Here is a 24,719-nt window from a genome sequence, read left to right as displayed (position 1 = left end):
ACACACACACACACACACACACACACACACAATGCCTTTGTTCTCTTCATTTCTTCTAGGAATCCAACCCCACCCCCTACATACACACATTAGATAGGCTCACTGGTTCCCTGAGGAAAAATGTGAGCTGTTACACAATTTTATTGATCTGGTCTCATCCTCTGACCCTGTGGGCTAGGTACTGGAAGAGTGACAGAACTCTATAGTACAGGGAGCACAGTACCCCTTTTGGGAAAAATCCAGCAATTTTGCAAAACTTTTAACCTGGTCCACTTCAGAAACTAGAGTCGCCATATCAGAGGGCCTATCTCCCCTACTTTTCCCATCTAGAGAACTTCTGAGGGCTTTTAATCCTGCCATTGACTGAAGTTTGGGGACCAGGTGCTGAACCAAGGGTGACTCTACAGTAATGACAGAAATAGGACTGTTTTGGAGCCCTACCTTGTCTCCAATCAACCCTGAAGTTTGGTTCAGCTGCCCTAAGTCATTTCTAGTCAATGTAACATATTGCTGCTGGTTCTGAACTTGGAACTTCAGCAGTCCTAAATTCAGTTCAAGCCTACTCCACTTTGAAAGGAGGGGAAAGGTTAGATCCTAGGATAGGGGTGGATTTCTTTGCAGCAAAGCAGGGGCTCTGGGAAGTGGCCAATGAGGCCTTTCTACGGGGACACATAGTGCCCCCTGCCCTCCTTGGAATGTAAGAGCATCCTCAACCTCAGCTTCTCCTCTGCCATCTCAGGAAGTAGATTACATGACCCTGTCCATACTCTCTACTTTCTCTCTCTTTTCCATGAAGGCTACCTTCCCTTCTGCACTTGAGCACTCTAACCTCTTAACCCACCACAGCTCTCACTCTGGATCCACAGCAGAGGCAGCAAGTGTATGGAAGCAGAGAGGACACTGTTGGCTCTGGTCTGCATGGGCTGGGATCTCGTTAAGTGAGTTAACGTGCTTGGCTGCACTTCCTGCCAGCCTCCCATCTTGTCTCACTCTCTCCGCCCCCAGCTCCCAGAACAACCAGGCTCTTATTCATTCACAAGGAATCTGGTCTGAGTTGTTGTATCTAAGCCTTCCCAGAGTTCCAGGTGTTCCAGAAACCCAGGAAGTCATCAACGCTGGGGACTCCCAGAGAGAATGGCGTCTAGAAGGTGAGGCACACTAATGGTAGAGGAGACAGAACTTGGGTGGAGAGGGGAAGGAAATAATGAGGATTTTATATAAGGGAGAAAAGGACTCCAGTGTGAATGGGGAGTAGAGAGACTGGATCTCCTGGAGCCAAGAAAGAGGGGGAAGGTGGATGGAAGGGTCTGGGAAACCAGGCAACTTCTGCTTTCAGTTCAACAAATATTTATTGTTTTCCTTCTTTGTGGGAGTAGCTGTAAGGCATGAGAGAAATACTGGGCCAACTTATGAATGGAAACAGGGACATGGAGACCTCTAGAGGCACAGGAGGTTCACCACCCATGTCCTAGGAGGAGACCCAGGACTCTAAGAAGGCAAAAAATCTGCATCGAGTTCACACAGTTTATTGAGCCATGTCCAGGATCCAGAGAAAGCAGGGAGATGGCTCCATTCTCAGCAGGTGCCCTGGTGTCTCACACATGGCAGCACCTCAGCACTGAGAGAAGTGACAGCCAGGGAGAGGGCTGGCTTTTTGATGCAAGAGTGTGTTGGAAACAGCATCCCGTGGTATAGAGGTTTGGTTGAGCAGATGGTGAAGATAGGTCAGTGAAACATGGTCATTATCTTCGGGGAACAATTTGGACTTTGCTTTATCTGGCAAAGGAAGGAATGACTTGTCCAGGCATCAGAGATCAGGGGTTTCCTAGTCAAGAACTTGAGTAGGTGGGTTTTGTTAATGGACTATCTCAAAGAAATACCCAAGGAAATTTTAAGGGGTGGTGTTCTGGTAGAAATGGCACTGCAGTAGAATGGGATCCAAGATATAGGAGAGAATGGGGAAAGGGATTTGGAGTCTACCATTTGGGCCAGTGAGTGATAGGAGATGAAGAAAGAAGAGGTAATAAGGGAGAGTTTGCAACACTGGAATACTGGAGGAGGCAGAGCAGCTCTTTTAGGAGAGGATATGAGCTAACCCCATGTCTGGGCCCCTGGATGTCTCCCAACTGGGAGATGGCATGTGTATATGTGTGTGCCCATGCATGTGTACAAAAAGCTGACTTATGGACTGTCAAGTGACTCTCCCTGGGGTAGGAAAACTTCAGGGTCAGCTAGCTGGGGCCCTAGAGGCTTCACTTGGGTCAGGATGTCCCGGATAGAGCGGCAAGGGATCCTTCCAGGGCTGCTGAGGCCACAGGGCTTGGCACCAGCAGAGGGATCAGGCTGAGGAGAGCCATCGGGACCCCCACTCAATGTCGAGGAGGAAACAGAAATGCAAGGTTGACCAGAAGAGCTGGACTTGATGTTGCAGGGCTGAAGGATGATTTTGCCACTGGATAGGGAGCTGGAGCTGGAGCTGGAGCTGGAGCTGCCTCCTAAGGAGCCAGTGCCTGGTGGGGAGCAGGGACCCTGGGAAACACCACTGCAGGGGTGGTAGGATGAGCCGGAATTGATGGATATGCTAGAACTGATGCGCACTCTAGAGCCAGAAGGGGAGCAGGGTCCCTTAGGTCCTGTGAAGCCAACTCCACAGGGCTGGACCCCACCAGAGCCCACAGGCTGGAATGCAATGGCTGAGGAGGCTCCTGACTGGTATATGTTGGAACTAGATGAGCTGTGGCTGGGGATGATGGGATTGCTGGAAAAGTATTTTCCCTCTGAGATGGGGGGCCCAGCTGCAAAGGACGGGGACCCTGGAGACCCCTTGACAGGGTTATCTTTGGTGAAGTAGCCCACAGGGTAGATTTTACCCTTGCTATAGGTCATGCCTGGGACCAGATAGCTGTCAGAGGAGCCACCTACCACCTCATAGCCACCATAGGATTGCTGTACAGATGTGATGGGGGGGCAGGGCTTGCCTGGGAGGCCACCATTGCTACAGGGGCTACCTTGAATCACTCCAGGGCCACCAGAGCCATGCTGCTCCACCACCACTACTACGGGCCTCTGCCCCCCTGACACAGAGTGGGAACTGGAGATGTAGGGGCCAGAATGTGAGACAATGGGTCCCCCACTGCAGGGAGAGTCAGGGACATCTGAGCTACAGGGACGCAGGTTGGAGCTGCTGCTTTGACTACTGCTGCTGGACATCTGAGAGGTTTGGGAAAAGGAAGAGCTTCCTCCAGACATGTGAGACTTATCATTGACCGGTAGAGCAGAGCCATCCCCTGTTCCTTTGGGATATCCTGATCCTGGTTTAAATAATGCAGATCCTGCAGAACCACCCTGGTAGAAACTGGATCCACTGGAGCCACCACTGGAGATACTATAACCACTGGAGCCACCGCTGGAGCCACCACTGGAGCCACCACTGGAACCACCACTAGAGATACTAGAACTGCTGGATCCACCACTGGATCCACCACTGGAGCCACCACTGGAGCCACCGGAACTGGAAATGGAGTTGCTGAAGCTGCTGGAGCCACTTTGGCTACTGAAGCTGCTGGAGCTACCCTTTCCAGTGAGACATGGGTTGTTCGGAGAAGTGATTCGTGTGGGGTCCTTACAGGGGTCTGAGAGTGTCCCGATGCTCTTAGCCAAAGTTCCTGGGGAGGAAAGTAGCCATCAGTAAGGGCCAGAGAGGAGCCTGGCTTTCTCTCTTACCTTTCAGACCAATCCCAAGTCCTCCTGCATGCTGATTTCTCCAGAGTGGAGCCTATGAGATTTTTTTTTTTTTTTTTGAGGGCGGGGATTGAACTCAGGGGCACTCCACCATTGAGCCACATCCCCAGCCCTATTTTGTATTTTATTTAGAGACAGGGTCTCACTGAATTGCTTAGTGCCTTGCTAAATTGCTGAGGCTGGCTTTGAACTCGCAATCCTCCTGCCTCAGCCTCCCACAACGCTGGGATGACAGGTGAGCCCTATGAGATTTTGACAGCAGAAGAAAAGGGAGGAAGAAGTGGTTGTTGTCTCTAAAGGATATCAGGATGGCAGAAAAAGGGCAGTTTCATTGTTCTGGGAGTGTGGTGTTGAGTGGGGAAGAGGTTCAACATTTAATAGAGAAGTAGCCAGCCTCCAAAGGGGGAGGCATTGGAGGAGTAAGCGGCAGAGAGTGAAGAATGTGAACAGACAGGTCCAGGAACAACTAGGTCGAAAAGAAGACAGTGGCAAGGCTGAAACCCTGAGAGGTAGGGAAATCTGAAGGAGAAAAATCCTGGGCCAGACCCTGGGACCAAACAGAAAGAAAAGATAGAAGGCAAAACAACAGAAGGCCAAAAAGGGAAGAGAAAATACAAAAAAATAGTAGTAGTAGTAGTAGTAATAATAATAATAATGGGAAAAGAGACACCCAGTGGCAAAGGGACCAACACAAAGAAGAGGGTAACACTTGGTCACCAGCTCCCTCCTAGAGAACAGGCTGAGGGGAGGATGGAACTCCTGATTCCTGTCTCAGTGCTGACCATGCCAGTGAAGCTGGGTGGGGGCCTGGATGTGGGGGCACTCACCTGTTGCTTCAGAACCTGCTGGTACCAGTGTGACAGGACACCGCGCCCTAAACCACCCCTGCTCTCACTGGCCCAGCCTAGGGACATCAGCATGAAACCCTCCTTGGAGGCACGTGACCATTATCAGCTTTCCCTGCTCCCCACCCAGCCTTCGCACATGTGCACCTGCTGTCCCCACCCAGCCCTGTATCTGACTCCTGTTGCCTTTATTTGCCTCAACTGTGGAATCACTTCTTCTTTAACCAATCCTCTGCTCCTAACCCCCAGGCTCAGCTTACCCCAGTTTGTCTTCACCGCTCTCTATTACCTAAATGTCTTCTGCCCACCTTTGTCCTTTTGGGTCCTAGATAGCATGGACAGAGCCCACACTAGCAGATCACTAAATTTCTCTGAGCAATCTGTCCTGCCTTCCTTACAGCATTACTATGAGACTGAGTGAGATCACCTACTTTCAAAAACAGAAAGCATTAGACATTATGATTCATTATTTATTGCTACTCATCCTTGAGCTCTCCACCAGCAATCAGACCTCTAGTCTGCAGCATCCCTGGTCTCTCCTCAAAAAGAAATCCTCTGCATGAACCTCTATGCACCAGCTCTGCCACTGCCCCCCACTCCACGTGAAATCATCTAGCACTCCCCGCCTCCTCCATTGCTCCCCCAGACACTGTGCACCCTGCTCTCCACCTGCCCACCCGACCAAGGGGGGAAGGTCACAGAAAAGCCTCAAGGGCCATAAACACCTGGTGGTCAACAGTACAGGCCCCAAAACTACCTAGCCTGGGGTTTGAATCCTGGCTGAACTGCTTCTAATCATGATCCTGAGCCAGTTTCCTAACCTCTGGGAGCCTTGGTGTCACCTGTAAAAAGGGAACCATAAATCTTCTCTTATTGTTTTTGATATAATCAAAAGTGCTACTACATTTGAAGTGCTAGAACAGTGTCTGACACATTAAAAATAATTCCAAAACAGAACTTGGGGGCACATATCTGTGATCCCAGCAGCTTGGGGATCCCAAGTTCAAAGCCAGCTCAGCAGTGCCTTAGCAATTTAGCAAGACCCTGTCTCAAAATAAAAAATAAAAAGGGCTGGGGATGTGGCTCAGTCGCACCCCTGGGTTCAATCTGCAGTACAGAAAAACAGAAACGAAAACCTCCAAAATATCCAATCTTACTACAAAATATCCAATCTTCACCTACTAGTGTTCCATAATGACAACCACAACATTGATACAGCCCTCTAGAGCTTCCAAAACACTTGTCACACACATTAGCTAATTTGAGACACAAGGGAAAATTAGTACTAGGTGTTATTTTAAACCCCACCTTAGAGTGTCAGAAACCAAGGCAAGTTTAAGAAACTTGCCTGAGGTAACAAAGTAATGAGGAGCAGCCCCTAGACTCAAAGGTCAGATTCCAAAGCCCCTGCCTTTCTTCCTCGCCAGATTCTCTCCTAGACCCTCCTCAGGCACTGGATTCCCCCAGCCTTCCCTGCCCCTGGGTCTGTGTTCCTCCTCTCCCACCCTACCCTCCCACCCCCAGGGCCCCCAGCCTCCTACCTGGCAGGAGGAGACCAGCCAGCAACAGTGCCATCATCCCTTGCCCTCCCACACGCCCCATCTTGGGTGCCCGAGAGGAGCCCATCTCGGACGGCGTGGCCTTCTGACTGACGGCAACTCGTGGACACCCAGGGCCTTTATGTTAGGGCTGGACATTCTCTGGGCAGGAGTCACTATGGGGAGGGGAGGAGGGGCGGAAGGGGTGGGTGCCTGGGGGCAGTTGGTGTGGCCCGAGGAGCTGAAGTAATCAGCCAGGGCATCTGCCTACTCAGCAACAGCGGTGGCTACAGTGTGGGGGACCCATGGCCACTGGGCCCCAGATCCTGCAGCCCGACCGGCCTGCCCTGGCTCCTCATTGCTTAACCTGGAACCAGGTGCTCTGCCCTATGGCCACCCACTCTGGTGCCACCACTCTCACCCTGGGACCCAGTCTCCGGTTCCTTCACTCGCTGCCTCCCAGGGTTGGCCTGTCCGACTGCCATCCTCCCATCCTCCCTCCCCTCGAAGATGTGGGCATTTTAGCTTTCCCTTTGGTGCCTGGGAAGTATCCCACCCCTGCTCCAGCCCCCACCTCACCCTGCTGCATGGTTTTGGCCCCACTGGGTTCCCATCCACAGCCCTAGGTCTGCCCATTTCCTTGGGCTCCTGATACTCAGCTTCTACTTCCCTTCTTCAGATATGAAGATCTGCCCCCACACCTGTCTCTTGCTGCTGCTGCTGCTCAAGTGCCTGCTTGCCACTTACCCATTATGTGTCCTATCAGTGAGTGAACCTTTTCCCTCTCACATCCACATTCTGAAAGCCAGCTCATTGGCATCTCCCTTCTGGGGGGGGGGGGTTCCAGGGACAGTATAAGGGGCACTGGGTGACAAGACTCAGCCTGGGAAGAGGCCTGGGCTGGGGACCCCTGTCATAGCTGGGCCTCAGTTACTCACAAGCCACTCACAGCCTCTCCCCCAAGGTGGTGACCTAGACTTCTCAAGGTGAGCAAGAGGCTAATAAGGCTAATTGGAAAGGTGGTGGCCTGGCAGCCCATTAGCTGGCTCTCTGGCCTGAATGAGTGAACAGGAAGCAGTAGCTAGCCATGTCTTAGTGGGATAAAGGAGGCCCAGGTAGTCTCCTGAGTTCCTGAAAGACAGAAGGCAAAGAGCCCTGGGATTTGCTGGGAGGTGGTGGTTTCTCCTCCACTGCATCTCCCTCCCTCCTGCTCTGGTCCTGGCCCCACCCTGACCAATTTCTCACCCGGTGTTGCCGAGAGTAGAGAGTAGGGGAGTATCAGTATCAAAGGGAGGGGCCCAGGAGGCTGTCCTCCTACCCAGTCTCCTCAAACAGCCACCAGCCCCGTGAAGTCCTCCTCCCCTCACCTGAACCCATTTCTAGAAATTCTTGTCTCCTCACAAAGGTAGCTCTGTCCTTGGAGCCCTTTGGTTGGTCTATCCTATTCTCTCTGCCTCCTGACCTGCCTTGGATTTGTGGCCAGCATGGCGATGGAGATGTCCTGTATCTGTGCTGTCTGATGCTATAGCCACTAGGCACGTGGGACTACTGAACTCTTGGAACTCACTGAAGAATTTCACTTAACTCTAATTAATGCCTGCCTTGGAAGGTTTTTGTAAAGATCATGTAGGGAATTATCAGAAAGAATGATACAAGGTGCACAGTCCCCCTGGCATGGGTACTCAGGAAATGGAGCCCCACTGCCGCTCCTGCCTGCATCCTCCCTTTGGGGGAAAACAAATAGTAGAAGGGTTTACCCACAGCCCAGGCTCTCTCCAGCCCATCCCCCCCTGGGAGATTCTCCTCTGCTCCCTTCCCACCTCGGGTAGAAAACCTGAGGCCGGGCTGCTTAAAATGATGTTGCTCTCTCTGGACATCAGCGCCCCTCCCTAGACTCTCAGGCCCCATCTAGGATCTAGGGAAGGGGAAAGGGTGTGGAGCAGGGACAGGAGTGGCAGGGAGAAGAGGGGAAAGGAGCCTTATGGAGGAGAACAGCTGGGCTATCTCCAAGTGGGTGGGGAGAAGGCAGGAGAATGCAGGGACTCTGGGTCCTTCTTTTCCAGCACATGCTTCCCCTGAGCAGCCAGAGTCTTGTTTTCTTCTTCACATTCCTCCTGGCTGCTGTCAGCCTTTGGCCAGGACAGTCGCTGGAGGAGGCTGTCTCTCTCGGCCTCCAGGCAAGTCTCCAACCACCCACACGGGCATTCCTTGGCGGGCTGCTCCCCTCCTGTTCTATTTGCACTCTTCCTCTCATCCTGCCACCCTGGGCTACCCAGGTCCCCAACTGTCCTGCCTACATCTGGGCTCTGGAGCTCCAGTCAGCCCTCCCTGAAGTCCCATCAGCTCCCTTGTGCAGTGGTCCCTGTCCCCCATCCATAGTTTCACTTTTCAGTTGCTTTGGGTGGGTAAATATAAAATTCCAGAAATAAACAAGTCATAAGTTTTAAATAACTTTTATCATAAAATATAGTTATAATGGTTCTATTTTATTGTTGTTAATCTTCCTGTGCCTAATGTATAAATTAATCTTTATCATAGATATGTATAGACAGGAAAAATCATAGTATAGTACACATAGGGTCAGGTACCAGCCACTGTTTCAGTTGTCACTGGGGGTCTTGGACTGTGTCCCTTGCAATTAGGGGGCGTAGCTCTATTTTACTCTGCTGTGTTCTTTGTCCTCGCCATTAGCCTTTCTCTCAGCTCAGGCAGCGAAACCCTGAAGTTAACAGGCTAAGGAAGGGAAAGAACATTGGTTGAGTGCCCACACAGGGTAGGGTCATCCTGTGGGGAGCTGGTCAGTCTGGGGATGTCCGCAGTAGTACAGGTAGTTCAGCTGGATTCCACAGTGAGACTGTAGCAGAAGGACCCAGAGCAGAGGGAGGACTGGGTGAGAAAGTGTGGGTGGAATGAGCATCCCCCTCCCCCAGAAGGAAAATCAAGTTCAAAGTGGTGCCTTCTGCAGACAAGAGATGGGGGTCCCTGCCTTGCATCTGTGAGGAAGTGTGGGAGACCAACCTTACACGTGACTAGGTCACACTCCTCGGCTGGGTGCTGAGGCGCTCAGTCACAGAAATGTGGTCAGTGTCTCCTGCATGGGTGTGTCTTGCTACAGCCTCATGGGTGAAGCTATGCTCACCTATTCCTTTGCCCTGTTTAGGATAGAATCTTCCATGGAAGTGCCTTGTATGTGTCCCCTTCTCTTACTGTACCCTTGGGTGTGGCCTACCCAGGTCAGTCAACCTGCTGACAGTGGACATCATGAAGATAGACTCAGCCCCCTGAAACCTGACCCCTGGTCTCATTTAAATAACTTCTGTTGGGAAAAGGTATAACGGCAGCGGCACCCCAGGAAAAACCCCAACATGGCACCTGAGGAACTTCTCTTCCTGCTTTCCCCTTTTTCCACTGGTGCGAAAAGTTCCCACAGGCATGAACTCTCCTGCCGACGCCAATATTTCAAATCTCGGTGGCGGGGAACCTTAGCCCCAATAAGAACTAATTTCTTGTGCTCCAGAACTGATATCTGGAAGAACTTGCCAATAAACGGGTGGCCCGCCATTTATCTAAGCCCTGCCATCTCTCCTTAGATCTATATAAGCACACAGCCTTTTGCAATAAAGTGCAACTTTCTCTGGTGGATTGTCTCGCGTGGCTACTTCTTTCAACTTCTCCTCGATAAAAGGGGTCAGCGCGTGCTCTCGCTTTCTCTCTCTTTCTGCAGACCCTTAAGGTCAGAGGAGCCGTCACAGCAACCCCAAAGAAAAAGATATTTGTGTCTCTTATGTGGTTATTTCGTGCAGCCCAGTTAGCCCAGTTGAACTGGAGTGACCCTGAGCCTTTTAGTCGCGAGAACAGAAACCCGGCAAGGAAGAAGGTGGCTATCCACTCCAGTCTCCTCTCTACCAGGAACTGGCTCACCACACCTGTGCTTTGGAAGTTCAATGAAAAAGAAGATGGATTATTCCTTGCCATGAAGAAGCTGCAGACCAGTCGGCAACATGCAGCACAGAGAGAAGCCTTGAGTGGAAAAGACAGGTCCTTGGCTTTGAGTAGTGACGGAATTTCCCTGCGCCTTGAGGAGTGATGAGAAGAGCAGGAAGCTCAGACCCAGGGCCTGGTGGTGGATCTGTGGGCTGTACTGAGAATGAGTGGATGACGGGGCACATGCACAGGAACAGTAGGATGGATGGACAGCCAGCCTGTTAACACCAGGATTCCTAGAGACCTCTAACACCAGGCAAAATAAATTTGGATTTTATAGAAAATGGAGTAAATATAGAGAACACAGGGAACCAAAGGCTTTTGAATAGACTTGTGTGGTCAAAGAGGAAGCCAGGGGAGGAGAGCCCCATTGACTGACTGCCCAATCTGGTACTGGATCTTTATTGTCACATTGAATTTTCACTATGGTCCCTTGGGGTAAACGCTTCTCTCCCTTTTTCCCAAAGGAGGAAACTGAGTTTAAACAATATGTCTGAGCCAGCTGCTAACAAGCAAAAAAAAAAAAAAAAAAAGTCTGAAAAAGACTCCAACCCAAGTCTGTGGGGCCTCCAAGCCCATGGAGCTCCCTCCACTCTGCACCCCAGCGCTGTGCCCCATGCTATGGCAATGCTTTACAGACAGGCTTCAGAGCTTCCTCACACCCTGTAAGCATGTGTACGAAATTCCTCGTGCATGTCTCTTTCTAGAGAGAAGGTTCCTGCTTCTCTCCAAGTCTCAGAAGTTAAGGACCTTTAAGCCAGGGACTAAGGGGCACATGAGGTCCCTCCCATGTAGCTTTTCTCCCTTCCATTTCACCAGTGGGTCTAAATGTCAGGGCAGAAGTTCTAGAACAAGGATTCCATGGGGGGAAACATTGTAGACTTGGGACAGGCTGGGGAGAAGGAAATGGAGTAGACAGAGATGAGGGAAAGCTTGAAAACAGATATAATTTGTGACAGAAGAGGTGGACAGAGGACACCCAGAGTCCCTCGGAAGCCCAGGACCCAGGCTCCTCCCTGCCTCTGCTCCTCTCAGCTCAGGCAGAAGGCCTTTCCCCCTCCTCTCCTCTCTTTCTCCATCACCCGTGTCACCTGTGTGGACTCATCTCCAGTCACAACACCCACCTCTCCCTTGAGTGGGAGCTGACACTCTTGGCCCACTCCCGCTGGGAATGTCCTCTGAGTTGTTTTTCCTGTAGTGGGGACAGGTAGCCCTGAGTCATCTACATGCTTCACTTGGCTACTCTCGTGACCAAAAGGGCAGAGAAGGAGAGGACTCATCTGCATGTGGAGTTCCTGCTGGTCTGTGCAGGATGGGGCAGACCCCACCTGTGCTGCCCCATGTGACCAGGGGAACCGCTCCCCTCAGTCCTGTCTCTTAATTCTCTGCCTCCCTCTGGGGAGCGCCCCACTGCCTCTGTAGGAGTGGACCATGGTAGACGGGCAAGGGTGAACCATTTGGCGCTCTGCCTGGCCCTGACTCCTACATTCTCTTTTCAAATAGATTCTACGGCATGTAATTTAGACTTTAAAATGTGGCAGAAACCACTTCTCTTCACCCGGAGGGTTTCTGAACAGTGAGCACAGCACTCTTGTGTTCCTTGAACTCTCTGATCTCAGCTGTGAAAGGTATACTTGATGATTTTTTGGAATGAAACAATGAATAAATGTGTTCAGGCTAACTTCTCTCTTTCCACCTTACTCAGGAAAAAGTTTCCCTCCTTTCTGGCTTCTTTGTCCTCTCCCCTTCCAAACACATTCACCATGTGCAAAGACCCCAAAGGTACTGGGGTGGGGGAGGGATACACTATGGCAGTAGTGAGGCCCTACCTCCAGGAGAGCCCTGTGTGGGAAGCAGGGAGACTGATATGTGCACCTGGCTCTAAAAAGAGCCATTCACCGACTCCCTGTGTTCTCTCTGTCTGTCCAGCCCTCATTCCTCATGAGTGACTAACTCCCCTGAACCACTCTTCTCTCTACTGGATTTTTTTTTTTTTTTTAAGACGCAACAAACTTCCATTAACAAATAGCAGCGTTCACATGGCTGTGATGAGGAAGTGCAGGGATTTCCCCTTGGACAAGGCATTTATCTTGTGCTGGGGGTGGGGTAGGACAGTGCTGGGTATTTTAACAATTCCCTAGGGAGTTCTGCTAGGAGTCCCCACCCAGGTAACATGTTGCCCCTGGCTAAGAATCACTGCTCAGGGGAGCAGCCTAACCCCTCAATCCTTCTCCTTCAGAATATCCAGAGGTATGGCTCTTCTCTGCTCAATCCTTCCTTCCTTTTTCCCTGCCTGTCTCCCTCTCTGTCCCTCTTACCTCCAGAACTGCTCTCCTGAATTTGGCCTAGTCAGCCTCCCTTTTCCTTACCCCATCCCCTGTTCTCATCCTCTTGGCAGGACCCAGGGCCCATGGGAGTAAGGACTGGGATCAGAGTCAGGTGCATCTTCAGGCTTAACTCCTGAAAGAGGAGGAATTGACAAGTGAGGATCCTGCCCATCAGGCTATCTGCACCCCCATCTTTTTTCTAAATATTTTTTAGTTGTAAATAGATCTTTTATTTTATTTTATTTATTTATATGTGATCCTGAGGATCAAATCCAGGGCCTCACACATGCCAGGCAAGTGATCTACCACTGAGCCAAAACCCCAGGCCCTGCATGCTGCATCTTATCCCTTCACCCCTCCTTCCCCAAAGCAGCAGGGAGTCAGCTAAGGGTCAGTCATGCTCCCCGAGCTCAAGACTTCATGGCCCTGTTTCAGTGACATCTAATTTGGCCACCACCCCTCTCATCCTGTGAGGAAATGCAGATAGAGGCTGTGATTAGCTCTCAGAGTAACAAAATATTTTTCCCTTCTCTGTTCTGTGGAGCCAGCATCAGGAAAACCAGTGCTCCTTGTCTGCTCATCGTGTGCATCTATTAAATAGTCCTTCTTTCCACTTACTAATGCTTTTTATTGTTATTGGTCACCCAGAATTACAGATCAAGTTCCCTTCCCCATGGAGGAGAAGCTTGCAGGAGAGGAAGAGAGAGGCCCTGGGCACAGCCTGACTGTGGTCTCATGGTCTAGGGAGAGGTTGGGGGACTTGTACCAGGAGAGGGACTTTTAGGCCAGGGACAGGACTTCTGTGCTGTCTTCTAACCTGTCTGAGCATCTCTGGCCAAGGGTTCCTCATGAACAGCTTCTCCAATTGGCTTCTCCAATTCCCCAGTTCCCCTGGTACCTGATATACCACTCAGCACAGAGAGGTGACCAGTAAGCATGGACTCCTATTGGAGAGGCTGATCCCAGGACTACACCATCTGCACCAGAGAACAGCTCTGATTCCTGGACAGTGCAAGACATTTAGTTCATTACTAACATTTTCTTGTGCAGGATTTATCTAGAGTCTCTCAAGATACGAGTTATTATCTGTCCTTTGGACAAATAAGTTCAAGGAATTAAGCATGATGCCTACTACCAGTAGCTGGGGTTTTGCATCCTGATGCTGCATTCTACAAGCTGTTTTTTTTTTGTTGTTGTTGTTTGTTTGTTTGTTTGTTTGTTTGTTTTATAAGCCTGGTTTGCTTGCTTATTTCACTCAGTTCTTGTTATCTGTCATCTCCTTAGGTACATCCTCCGTGATTTTTCATTTTTTTAAAACTTTTTTTATACTGACAATTGAATTCAGGAGTGTTTTACCACTAAGCTATACCACTGGTCCTTTTATTTTATTTTATTTTGAGAAAAGTCTCCCTAATTTGTTGAGAGCCTCCCTAAAGTGTTGAGGTTGGCCTTGAACTTGCCATCCCCCAGTCTCAGTCTCTCAACTCACTGGGATTACAGGTATACACCACTGCTCCCTGTCCTCCATGAATTTTCCACTTTAAAGTATGACCCAGCCCCACACACAAACCATCATTCTCCTTCCTCTGCCTTACTGTGTTTTATAGTATTTATCACTACACAATCTCGTATTACAGATACCCTGTATGCCTATTGAGCCTTCACTTCCCCCACTGGGAGGTAAGTCCTGTGAGCATAGTAACCCCATTCCTTTGCCTCATAGCGGTTTCCACACCCCTAGAGCACCTGCTTTTGAAGGAACTCAATAAATAATATATGAAGGCTGAGGATATAGCTCAGTTGGTAGAGTGCTTGCCTTGCATGCACAAGGCCTTGAGTTTGATCCCCAATACCACAAATAAATAATATATGAGAGAAAGAATCAGTAGTGATTGTTGGACCACTGGCCAAGCAATCTGAGGGCTGCATTTTACTGGGGGCTCCTGAGCCTGCCTCACCTCACTTTAGGTGTCTGGCTGACCTTGAGGGGTCACTTGGTGACTAAGAAGATTCTTGTGTGTGCTGACAATGGCCAGGAGCGCAAGATATTAATAAGACCAAAAACGGGCAAGGAGGGAGAGCCAAGAGAAACACCTGAGAGGAGCCTCTAGGCTGCCCTCTGGTGGCAGACTGAGAAACACTCACGCAAAGAAACCAAGGCTCTCAGCAGTGCTTGCAAGTTTAGAGATAATTAAAGGAATTCCCTAGAATTACATCCCAAGACCACACGGATAATATATGACAGAGTGAGGACAAGAGCCTGCATCACAGTCTGATGCTCTCACCACATAGAGATTAGGCTACTAAAAGGAAAACTGGGGCAATTGTTGACTGCCTTTGAGGATTTCAGGCTAAATTTGTTTTAATTCAACAAGTTTTTAGAACTAATGCCAGGCACCTAGAAGGCACTTAATTAAAAATTAGAAGCCATGGGGCAGGGAATGTAGCTCAGTGGTAGAGTAGTTGCTCAGTATGCACAAGGCCCTGGGTTACATCCCCAATGCAACACACACGCACACACAGAGAGAGAGAGAGAGAGAGGAATCAGGAGCCAGCTATGGTAATGCACACCTGCCATCTGAGTCTTAGCTACTTGGGAAGCTAAGGAGAGAGGATCACTTGATCCTGTGAGTTCAGGAGCATTCTGGGTAACATAGCAAGACCCCATCTCAAAATAATAAAATAAAATAAGGGGAGGTGATACTGGGAGTATGACTCAGTGCATAAGGCCCTGGTTCCATCCCCAGCATCATGGAGAAAAAAAAAGAGAGAAAGAAAATAATGTACATCAAGAGAGCTTAAATTTATACCAAAACAAATCTTTTTTGGTCAAATGAATTCCAAACATAAAACTGGCAGAGGACTTGGGACTTCTCTCCTGGGCTCTTGCCTCAGATGTGCCCTCTTTTATCCCATCTTATTGCCATGATAGACATGCTTGTTTCCTCCCTAGAGCCAGAGCTCCTTGAGGGCAGGGAGGACTGAAACTGCTTCCTGGGATTGTCACCATGACCCAGCATCCCACACAGCAGAAGCTCAATAAATGCTGGATGTATGGACAAATGAGAAAACAAATGGATGGTTTGGAGTTTCCCTGTCTGGAGATCTTCAAAGCAGGGCAGACAACCATCTCCTCTGTCTAGTCCAAAGACATGATTCTCCTGCCCAAAGGCTGAGGGCTGTGCCCGATGCTTTCTCAGGGTAACTTGGCTTCTGTAATTAGACTATAGCAGGGCACTAGTTCTAGATTCTTTTCTTTCATTGGCAAGCATTTATTGACTATCTGCCGTGTTCAAAGTACTATGCTATTGTTCTGTAGATCTGTGATCCTATTCTATTATTTAATTCCATGACTCCTTGTTGACATAAGATGTGACGCTGTCCCCACTGCATTCACTCCCAGGTGAGGTCAGCCAAGGCAGACAAAGAGCAATTGGCATTGTCTAACCTGATGGATAAGGTGACACAATGGGTTTCCCTGTGTTAATACTCCATAACATCCAGTCTCAGTCTCCCCAGCTAATAAACATGGCATGTTGAGTGCCAATACCCACTGCTATTAATAGGTATTAAAATCCCCAATGACCTCATGCTTCCTCCTTCTCTCTCCCTTTCAACCCACCTGTTGTATCGAACTGAGAATTGATTTGAAGCCAGGCAGTCCGACTTTGGCACATGTAGTATGTCTTGCACAGATGAGTTGCCTCTGTTAGTACTTAGTGAAGTTTCTTATTTTTTTCTATTATCTTTCTTTCATTTATTTATTTATTTATTTATTTATTTATTTTTTGATGGTACGAGATGATGATTTAACAGAAGGGCACTTTAGCCAGGCACTGTGGTGCATGTCTGTAATCCCATCTATTTGGGAGCCTGAGGCAGGAGGGTAGCAAGTTCAAAGCCAGCCTCAGCAAATTAGCAAGGCCCTAAGCAACTCAGGGAGACTATCGCTAAATAAAATACAAAAAACATTGGGATTGTGGCTCAGTAATTAGGTGTCCCTGGGTTCAATCCCTGGTACCAAAAGGAGAACACTTTACTACAGAGCTACATTCCTAATCCTGTTTTGTTGTTGTTGTTGTTTGTTTGTTTGTTTTGTTTTGTTTTATTTATTTGTGTGTTTTTTGGTTTTTTTGAGACAGGGTCTCAATAAATTACTGAGACTGACCTCAAACATGCCATCATCCTGCCTCAGCCTCCTGAGTTCCTGGGGTTACAGGGTTGTATCACTGTGCCTGTCTAGCATAGTTTCCTAATCTGTGAAATAAGGCTAAGAATTTGTTTTATTGAACATCTTCTGGACCAGAGACTAGGAGAAAAGTAAGGGATACAAAAAACAGCTCCCAGTCTCTGCTCTCTTTCTCTCTTTACAAGGAGAGAAAGACATGGAAACCAACATAATGTTGAAGAATTAAATAAAGTAGCAGGATGTTGCTAGGGATGGTGGCCCACACCTATAATCCTAGTGATTTGGAAGGCTGGGGAAGGAGGCCAGCCTGGGAAATTAAGTGAGACCCTGTCTCAAAATTTTAAAAAAGACTGGGTACAGTAGTGTATGCCTGTAATCCCAGTAACTCCGGAGTCTGAGGTAGAAGGATCAAAAGTTCAAGACCAGCCTCAGCAATTTAGTGAGACCCTTCTCAAAATAAAATAAAAATAAATAAATAAAATAAAAGGAGCTAGGAATGTATCTCAGTGGCAAAATGTCCCTGGGTTCAATCACCAGTTATGAAGGGAACAAAAAAAAAAAAAAAAAGGAGTAGCAGAATGTTAAGAACTGCAGATGTAGCTGGGTACAGTGGCATATGCCTGTAATCCCAGCAGCTTGAGAGGCTGAGGCAGGAGGTTCATGAGTTCAAAGCCAGGCTCAGCAAAAGTGAAGTGCTAAGCAACTCAGTGAGACCCTGTCTGTAAATAAAATACAACATAGATATGGGGATGTGGCTCAGTAATCAAGTGCCCCTTATTTCAATCCCTCGTAACCTTCCATCCCCCCACCCCAACAAAAAGGTGCATTAAAAAGTGATGAGAGCCCGGCTAGATATGATGGCACATGCAGCTCAGGAGGCTGAGGCAGGAGGATCCCAAGTTCAAAGACAGTCTTAGCAACTGAGCAAGACCCTGTTTCAAAATGGAAAATAAAGTGGTCTGGGGATGTGGTTCAGTGGTTGAGCGCTATTGGGTTCAATTCCTGGTACAAAAAAAAAAAAAAAAAAAAAAAAAGAAAAGAAAAGAAAAAGAAACAAAGAAAGTAAAGAAAGTGATAGAGCTAGGGCAAGCCTGATGCCTGTAATCCCAGCAAATCAGGAGGCCGAGGCAAGAGGATGGCAAGAGGAGGCCAGCCTGGCCAATTTAACAGAGACCTTATCTCAAAACAAAAATTAAAAAGGGCTGGGGATGTAGCCTGACAGTAAGAGCTCTTCTGGGTTCACGCCACAATACTGTGTGTATGGGGACTGGAGGGGTGGGGGAGGTTTGAAAGTGGGACCTGGAAGGGAAGGAGGCCAAGCAAGTGAGTAAAACCATTGGAAGTCTCAGGGAGGGCAACTTTGGTACAGGGGACTGAAGTACTGATGCTTTTATATTGTCAGTTATTCATATTGTCCCCTGGAGTGGGAGTGGGAGTGGGTGTGGTTGTGTGGGAGGATGTGGAGGGAAACTTCCAGCAGGAGGCACCAGGCAAAGTTCCCTGCAACCCAGCCAGAGGCATGGGTAGGGCTACTGGGAATGATACAGCACACTGGGAATCAGTCACTAGGCACTAAAATGGTGGAGTCTACAGAGAAGAAATGTACCAACACAACTGTCTCTGCTCCCGAGAGGCCATGGCCTGAGAGGGGAAGACACGGTGAATAAAATCATTGCCCGTGTGTGTGTGTGTGTGTGTGTGTGTGTGTGTGTGTGTGTGTGTGTGAACCCTGGTGCAGTAAAGCCTCCCCAGAGGGGGAACAACTGGTTGGGGAAAGGGCTAGGGGAGGAAGTCCTGATCTTCCAAACAGAGGGAAGGCACTTGCACAGGCAGAGGCCTGCAATTGCCTGGCCACCCAGGCTCCTGGGTCCTTCTGCCGCTTGCTTAGCCTGCTAGCCCAGAGCTGCCCTGTGAGCACCAGCTGGCAGCTTCCTCCTGCCACAGCCTGCCTTTCCTCCAGGTCCTGCAAGGGAAGTACTTATGGGAGCCTCCTCTGACTATTCCTACCACGGTGGTGACTCTAAACTCATAGTGTTTACTGCCAAAGCCACTACTTTGGTTCTTATTCACATACTTAGTTATAACTCAGGGGTAGAGTGTTCACCTAGCACGCCGGAGGTGATGGGTTAGCTCCTCTGCATCACACACACACAAAAATAAACAAATAAATTTAATTTATTTTATTTAATAATTTAAATTTATTTAATTTAATTTAATAAAGGTGTTGTGTCCAACTACAACTAAAAAAAAATAAAATAAATAAATGAATCCTGTCTCTCTTGGCTTCGTTTTAAATTTCCTTGAGAAGTACAAATTTTTATTGTTTATATTCTTATAATCTCCCATGGCTCCAGGAATTGGAGGACATATTAAGGGTGTAAGATAATAAGTGAATGGGTAAATATGATCTATTTGGGGGACTATTGAATCCTACTAGGGTCCAGGGCAGGTGGCACACTCCTGTACTCCTAGAGACTGGGAAGGCTGAGGCAAGAGAATCTCAAGTTAGAGGCCAGCCTGTTAGCGAGATTTGTCTCAAAGTAAAAAACAGAAAGGACTAGGGATATAGTTGGGTGGTAGAAAATCTCTAGGTCCAGTCCAGAGTAATCATCCTCCACCCGATGTCAAAAAAAAAAAAAAAAAAAATCCTCCCAGGCTTACCCTTATAATTCTTTTATGTTATAAAATTATTACTAAACCCTAAGCTTATTTTTTATTTTTTTATTTGGGTCATCTGTAGGTTCCAATGGGAGTTACCACATAAGCAAACGGGATACTAAGGGGTAAGTTTAAGGTCATGTACCTCAATTTCTTTTAGCCCCTCCTCAACCCTCAACCTGGTCAGCCATTTGATTAACACTAGAGTTAAGAATTTGGGCTCTCTGAACCCCTGCCTTTTAAAGTAACTGTTTCATAAAAGAATTTTGAAAAACTATGTACTCCTTACACATTTTTAAGACAACATCTAACAGTTTAAATATGAAGCTAAATTTGAAAGGATATACTTTCCAGGGATTTAAAGTACTTACCTGTGAAAAATCACTTCACTCTTTTAAATGTAGCAGGTGGAATATAATACCATAGACTTTTATATCTATTTAAGAAATATATGAACAAGCCCTTGTAGTGGCACCCCCTTTCTCTAAAAGAAAAAAATCTTAACTGGGCTTCTCCACAAATCTTTACCATGGTTGATTTTAGTAGTGTCAGCAAAAGAGTCTCTACAAAAATGTTCAATGTAGTTAAACTTCCTATTATCCTGTTGCTCTATTTTACTTGGCCATTGGCCAGGAAGAAATCAGCACTTCAGGTGCTGAACACCCCTTTACTTGTTTTTCACAAACTTGTAACCAGTATAGTGGTTTGTAGAAGTGTGTTTGCAAATGAAAGATGTAATTAAAAAAAGGACAAATCCTATAACAAGGCCTCTGGCCTTGAGCTGGAGCTTCACAGAGATGTCTACATTTCTATGATAAGACAAGTTACCAATTGGGCTCCGTGGTAACAGCTAACAGGGGAAGGAAAGAAAGGGGAGAAGAAACTCTCCCCTTCTTAGGTATTGTCCTTGAAGGGTTAACTTGCCCAGAACAGTGAAAGAAAGAGCTGCTTTTATGTGAACTTCCACAGACTGTGAACTTCTGAACCCCTCCCTTTACATGCTGGGTATAAAATTCTGAAACTACCTGAACTCAGGGTTCAGGGAATTGATTAATTATAGTAAAAGCTGTGCCCTCTGAACCTGGCTGCAGCCAAATAAAACTGTTTCCTGCTATCTTTGGTGCCTTGCCTCGTCTGTCCCTACAATACTCTTTAACCAAATAGAAATTTGCCTTGTTTCTTTTTCTCTTTAGTTCTTTTTCCAGTCTCCTTTTCCTATAGAATCTCCCCTAATAAAATTTATTTTTTATTGTAGATCTCTTTTATATTTTGTTGTATACCTTTTTTACTAAGTCTTTTATTATATATCTCTGACAAAATGTGCATATAAATTGAAATTTATTTCTTACAATCATAAGACTCTGTTAAATGGTTCTTCTTCACTGGGTTATTGTAAGACAATTGGTCAAAATAACAAACATGGCAATATTTAGTCATTAAAAAGTAAACTTTTATTGAAAATTATTCTCTTAATGAGATGAAAAGGGCTGATTTATATTTCCCATTGGATTCTTTTTTCTTTTTTGGTGATGTTGGGGATTGAACCCAGGACCTTATACATGTGAGGCAAGCAGTCTACCAACTGAGCTATATCCCCAGCCCCCCATAGACCTTAATTTGGCAGCTCCAGGAAGAGTACCCTGTTAGGCTCAGGGTACTTATATACATCTGGAAACTGATTCCCTTAAAACTGCCCATATGCACTGGATGTGGTGGTGCACACCTGTAATCCCAGTGGCTCGGGAGGTTGAGGCAGGAGGATGGCAAGTTCAAAGCTAGCCTCAACAAAAGCGAGGTGCTATGCAACTCAGTGAGACCCTGTCTCTAAATAAAATACAAAATAGGGCTGGGGATGAGGCTCAGTGGTTGAGTGCCCCTGAGTTCAATCCCTGTACCCCAAACAACAACAAAAATACTGCCCACACACCCCTGGGAAAGTTTGCATGTACTGCCAGAGGCATGCAAACTATGAGTCATTAAAGAAAGATCTAACTTCCTTTCTCACTCTTCAGTACAGGGGTCCCATAAACAAGGAACTTGGGTCTGAACACCATTGTGATTCTGCTAGATGCATTTTCAAGGCAGAGTCCTGCACCTTTTTGCATGACATGTAGGTAAGATAGAAACTCAGATTACTTCCAAACCTCTGCAAATTGAGGGCTGTGAGAAGGGCATCTGAATATTCAAAAACATAATCAATGGTAAAGAAGTGGCCTAGATTCCGAAATAAGAAAACATGGTTTTTATTTTTCTATTTCAGGGAAGCGCCATCCTTGTCTACTGATGGGTCCCAGTCATATACCACCAGGTGACAGCAGAGAGCACAGTCTGCTGACCTGGCCCCAGAAATCCCAGGTCCCAGGGATGAGGAAGAGAAGGTGGAAGGTAGGGGCAGCAAGAGAACTGGGTGAGGTAGGAGTGTGAGCTTATGCTGTCAAAAAAAAAAAAAGAGGGAAAATATGGGGACTAAATAGGGATACCAAGGGGTGACAAAACATTGATGATTCCTTCTGAAATCAGAATAAGTTGAGGGAATGAGGAGTTAGGCAAAATTGGGGAAATTTTAAGGGGAAACAAAAGGGTAGAGATGGGCTTGGGAGTACTCTGCCTGGAGGCCCAAGTCACCTGGGGATCCCTGTTATCTGTACTCTTCCTGGGGAGGGTCAAGGTCTGGCTCATCCTGAGGGCCATGGTCTACCTCAGGGGCAGGTGGCCATGGGTTTTCTGGGGGCTGGGGTCCTGCTGGCCAGGGGTCATCAGGCCGGGGAGGTTGAGGAGGATCAGTGTTGGGTGGCTCAGGGGGCCAGGCACTAGTTTCAGGCAGGGGACTGGTAGGGCTTGGAGTTGTAGGGTCCTCAAAGAAAGGGGGTGACCCTGGCCAGGGGTCACCAGGTATCGGAGGGCCCCGAGGAAATACTGGGGAGCTCTCCTCCTCTCTGCCTTCTGTGGGTGGGGTAGGAGGTTGGTCCTTGCTGCCTGAGATTCCTGTAGAAGAGGAAGGAGAAAGGTAAGGGGTGAAGAGGAGCAGTTACCCCCCCACCCCAGCTACAGACCAGGAGACAGAATCTCTTTGGGATGGACAGTCTGAGCTGTCCAGCTAAACCTCAAAGTAATTTTCAAAGCACTCTCCATACATTTATCACAGTCTTAAAATGACATGAAAATTGATTTTGAGCCATTCATTTGTCCAATGTTAAGGGCCTGACACCTCCCCCAAATAATCTTCATTCTATGCCCACACCTGGCTAGCATGGGCCCCACTGTACCCCAAAGTGGTCTACACTTTGGCCACATGTGGCATCCACATCCCACCTCCACAATGATCCTAATACATTCCTTCCTCAGCCAACATATCTGAACTCTGAAACAGCCACATGGTCCCACCCCAAAGAGCAAAACATTGATTCTGAACCAAAATGCTCTGAACTATACTCTTCATATAAATTTTCAGAATCCCTTCCACCTTTGTGTGCCTGATTCACCCCTTTCCTTTTTAGTGGTTATCTTCACTAAGGGTTGGTCATCTTGGCCATCCCCATTACCCCTGATATTCCTGGCCTGCTCCCAGCTCACCTCCAATAAACAGGCAAAGGACCAGGATCCCCAGTAGCTTCCAGTTGATCATCATGGCTGTCTGCTGGCCCCCAAAAGTGGGGTGCTCTGAGTCTGGGTGTCTGGGAATCCCAAGAGGCTTTATAGGGGAAGATGGAGAGGAGGAGGCCGGTCTATAGGGAGGGGCCGGCCCAGTGGCACAAGGAATCCCATCAGAATCAAACTGGTCAAACCCGTTGGGAAGGCCCTGGCTAAAATGAAGCCTGACTATGGCGTCTCTCATTTTAGTCCCCTAGCCCAAGACCTAATCACTGGCTCTCACTATCATTGACCCAGATGATCACCCCACCCTTGTTTTTACACCAGCTCCATCCACACTCTGCAGAAATCTATACCCACCTGTCATCTTCATAATCACAGGGACCTCCACCCTTTCATCCCTGATAGCTATCAGAAGCCAAAGAATGGGAGCAACCCCTGCTTGGGGAAGCACCATAATTATAAGGCTGTGAAGCAGGACGCTTGAGCTGAAGTGGGGGGAGCCTTTGAAACCTGGGATGCAGCTGATACAGTGTCCACTAACATGCCTGCCTCAGCCCCCTTACCCTTCATTTTAAGGGCTTCCTTCCTGAGGACCAGGCGTGCTGCTTTCTGGCATGTGCCTGCTTAAATGGGACCTCCCAGTGACAGCCAAAGAATTCCATGTGGGAGGCATCTGGGTGACAATGAAGAGGAAAGACACACGAGGATATCCTGCTTCCCTTTCCCCACCCCAAACTGGTGGCATTAGTCTCCAGCCAGAGGTTCAGGAAGAAGCTGCCCCTCCTGTAATCCTGGCCTCTTCCTCCTTCCTCAGGAACTCTTTGCTCCAGCTTTTTCTGTCCCCATTTTCAGGTCTCAGTTCAAAAATGCATCTTCTTACAACATGCTAATTGAGCTGGGCATTGGGGCACATGCCTGTACTTCTAACTACTCTAAAGGCTGAGGTAGGAGAATTGCAAGTTTGAGGGTAACTTCAGCAACTTAGAGAAACCCTGTCTCAAAAATATAAAAAGGGCTGGGGGAGCTGAGGGAGCTCTGCTCAGTGGCAGAGCACTTGCCTACCATGTAGGAGGCACTAGGTTCGATCCTTAGCACCATATTAAAATAAACAAAGGCATTCTGTCCAACTAAAATTTTTTTTTAAAATAACTTAAATAAAAAGGACTCGGGATGTGGCTCAGTATTAGAGTTCTCTCTGGGGATTCAATCCCCAGTACTACAATAAATAAATAAATAAAAATAAATTGAAACTGAAGCCCCTAGAGCTTTCTATTGACTTTGAATAAATTTTAAATTACTTGCCAATATTGGCCTCTTCCCCAACATCCTGTCTGGGTCCCCTTAATCTCTCCTGGCCTCAGCACAAAGTTCCTTAGCCCCTCACCTAAAGCTGCCCCTCCCAGAGCCCCTTCTATCATATATCTATATCTCACTTTCTCTTCCCAGCTCTCCTTTGAAGCACTCATTTATTCTTTTTTTTTTTTTGAATTTTTTAATATTTATTTTTTAGTTCTCAGCGGACACAACATCTTTGTTGGTATGTGGTGCTGAGGATCGAACCCGGGCCGCACGCATTCCAGGCGAGCGCGCTACCGCTTGAGCCACATCTCCAGCCCAGTACTCATTTATTCTGAGGTCCTTGTCTATTTGTCTCTCCCATTAGAACATAGGCACCTGGGTGCAGAGGCCTTGCCTGGATCTAAGATTTTTGTTGAATGAATGAATGTTTATCTTTCTCTCTCCTGGCATTTATCACATTCCAGAGGAAAAGAGTTTTAAAATAAAAAATGAGAATAAAAGAAAACAGGAGCTTCTCAAAAGCTTCTAAAACAGGATAGAAAAG

The 24,719-nt window shown here is 47.7% G+C and overlaps 2 protein-coding genes and 1 long non-coding RNA gene across 3 annotated transcripts; 1 reads left to right on the top strand and 2 right to left on the bottom strand.

Moving 5' to 3' along the window:
* Nucleotides 1-1,007: 1,007 nt before the first annotated feature.
* LOC120888997 (uncharacterized) lies at nt 1,008-21,677 on the top strand. Its single transcript, XR_005732691.2, has 3 exons — nt 1,008-1,148; nt 19,365-19,407; nt 21,543-21,677. It is a non-coding gene; the product is annotated as an uncharacterized LOC120888997 (long non-coding RNA).
* Cdsn (corneodesmosin) lies at nt 1,511-6,223 on the bottom strand. Its single transcript, XM_005341052.4, has 2 exons — nt 6,128-6,223; nt 1,511-3,665 (listed from the first exon to the last, which is right to left on the bottom strand). The coding sequence occupies exons 1-2, from the start codon at nt 6,210-6,212 to the stop codon at nt 2,182-2,184; spliced, it is 1,569 nt and encodes a 522-aa protein (XP_005341109.3). The 5' UTR covers nt 6,213-6,223; the 3' UTR covers nt 1,511-2,181.
* Nucleotides 21,502-24,679, bottom strand: Psors1c2 (psoriasis susceptibility 1 candidate 2). Its single transcript, XM_005341053.4, has 2 exons — nt 22,856-24,679; nt 21,502-22,267 (listed from the first exon to the last, which is right to left on the bottom strand). Exons 1-2 carry the CDS (start codon nt 23,115-23,117, stop codon nt 21,921-21,923), a joined length of 609 nt encoding a protein of 202 aa, XP_005341110.3. The 5' UTR covers nt 23,118-24,679; the 3' UTR covers nt 21,502-21,920.
* Nucleotides 24,680-24,719: the final 40 nt, after the last annotated feature.

Source organism: Ictidomys tridecemlineatus, chromosome 8 (genome assembly GCF_052094955.1).
Source record: "Ictidomys tridecemlineatus isolate mIctTri1 chromosome 8, mIctTri1.hap1, whole genome shotgun sequence".
Classification (NCBI taxonomy): Eukaryota; Metazoa; Chordata; class Mammalia; order Rodentia; family Sciuridae; genus Ictidomys; species Ictidomys tridecemlineatus.
Note: the sequence above shows the minus strand (reverse complement) of the source record. Positions and strands in the feature narration are given on the sequence as shown.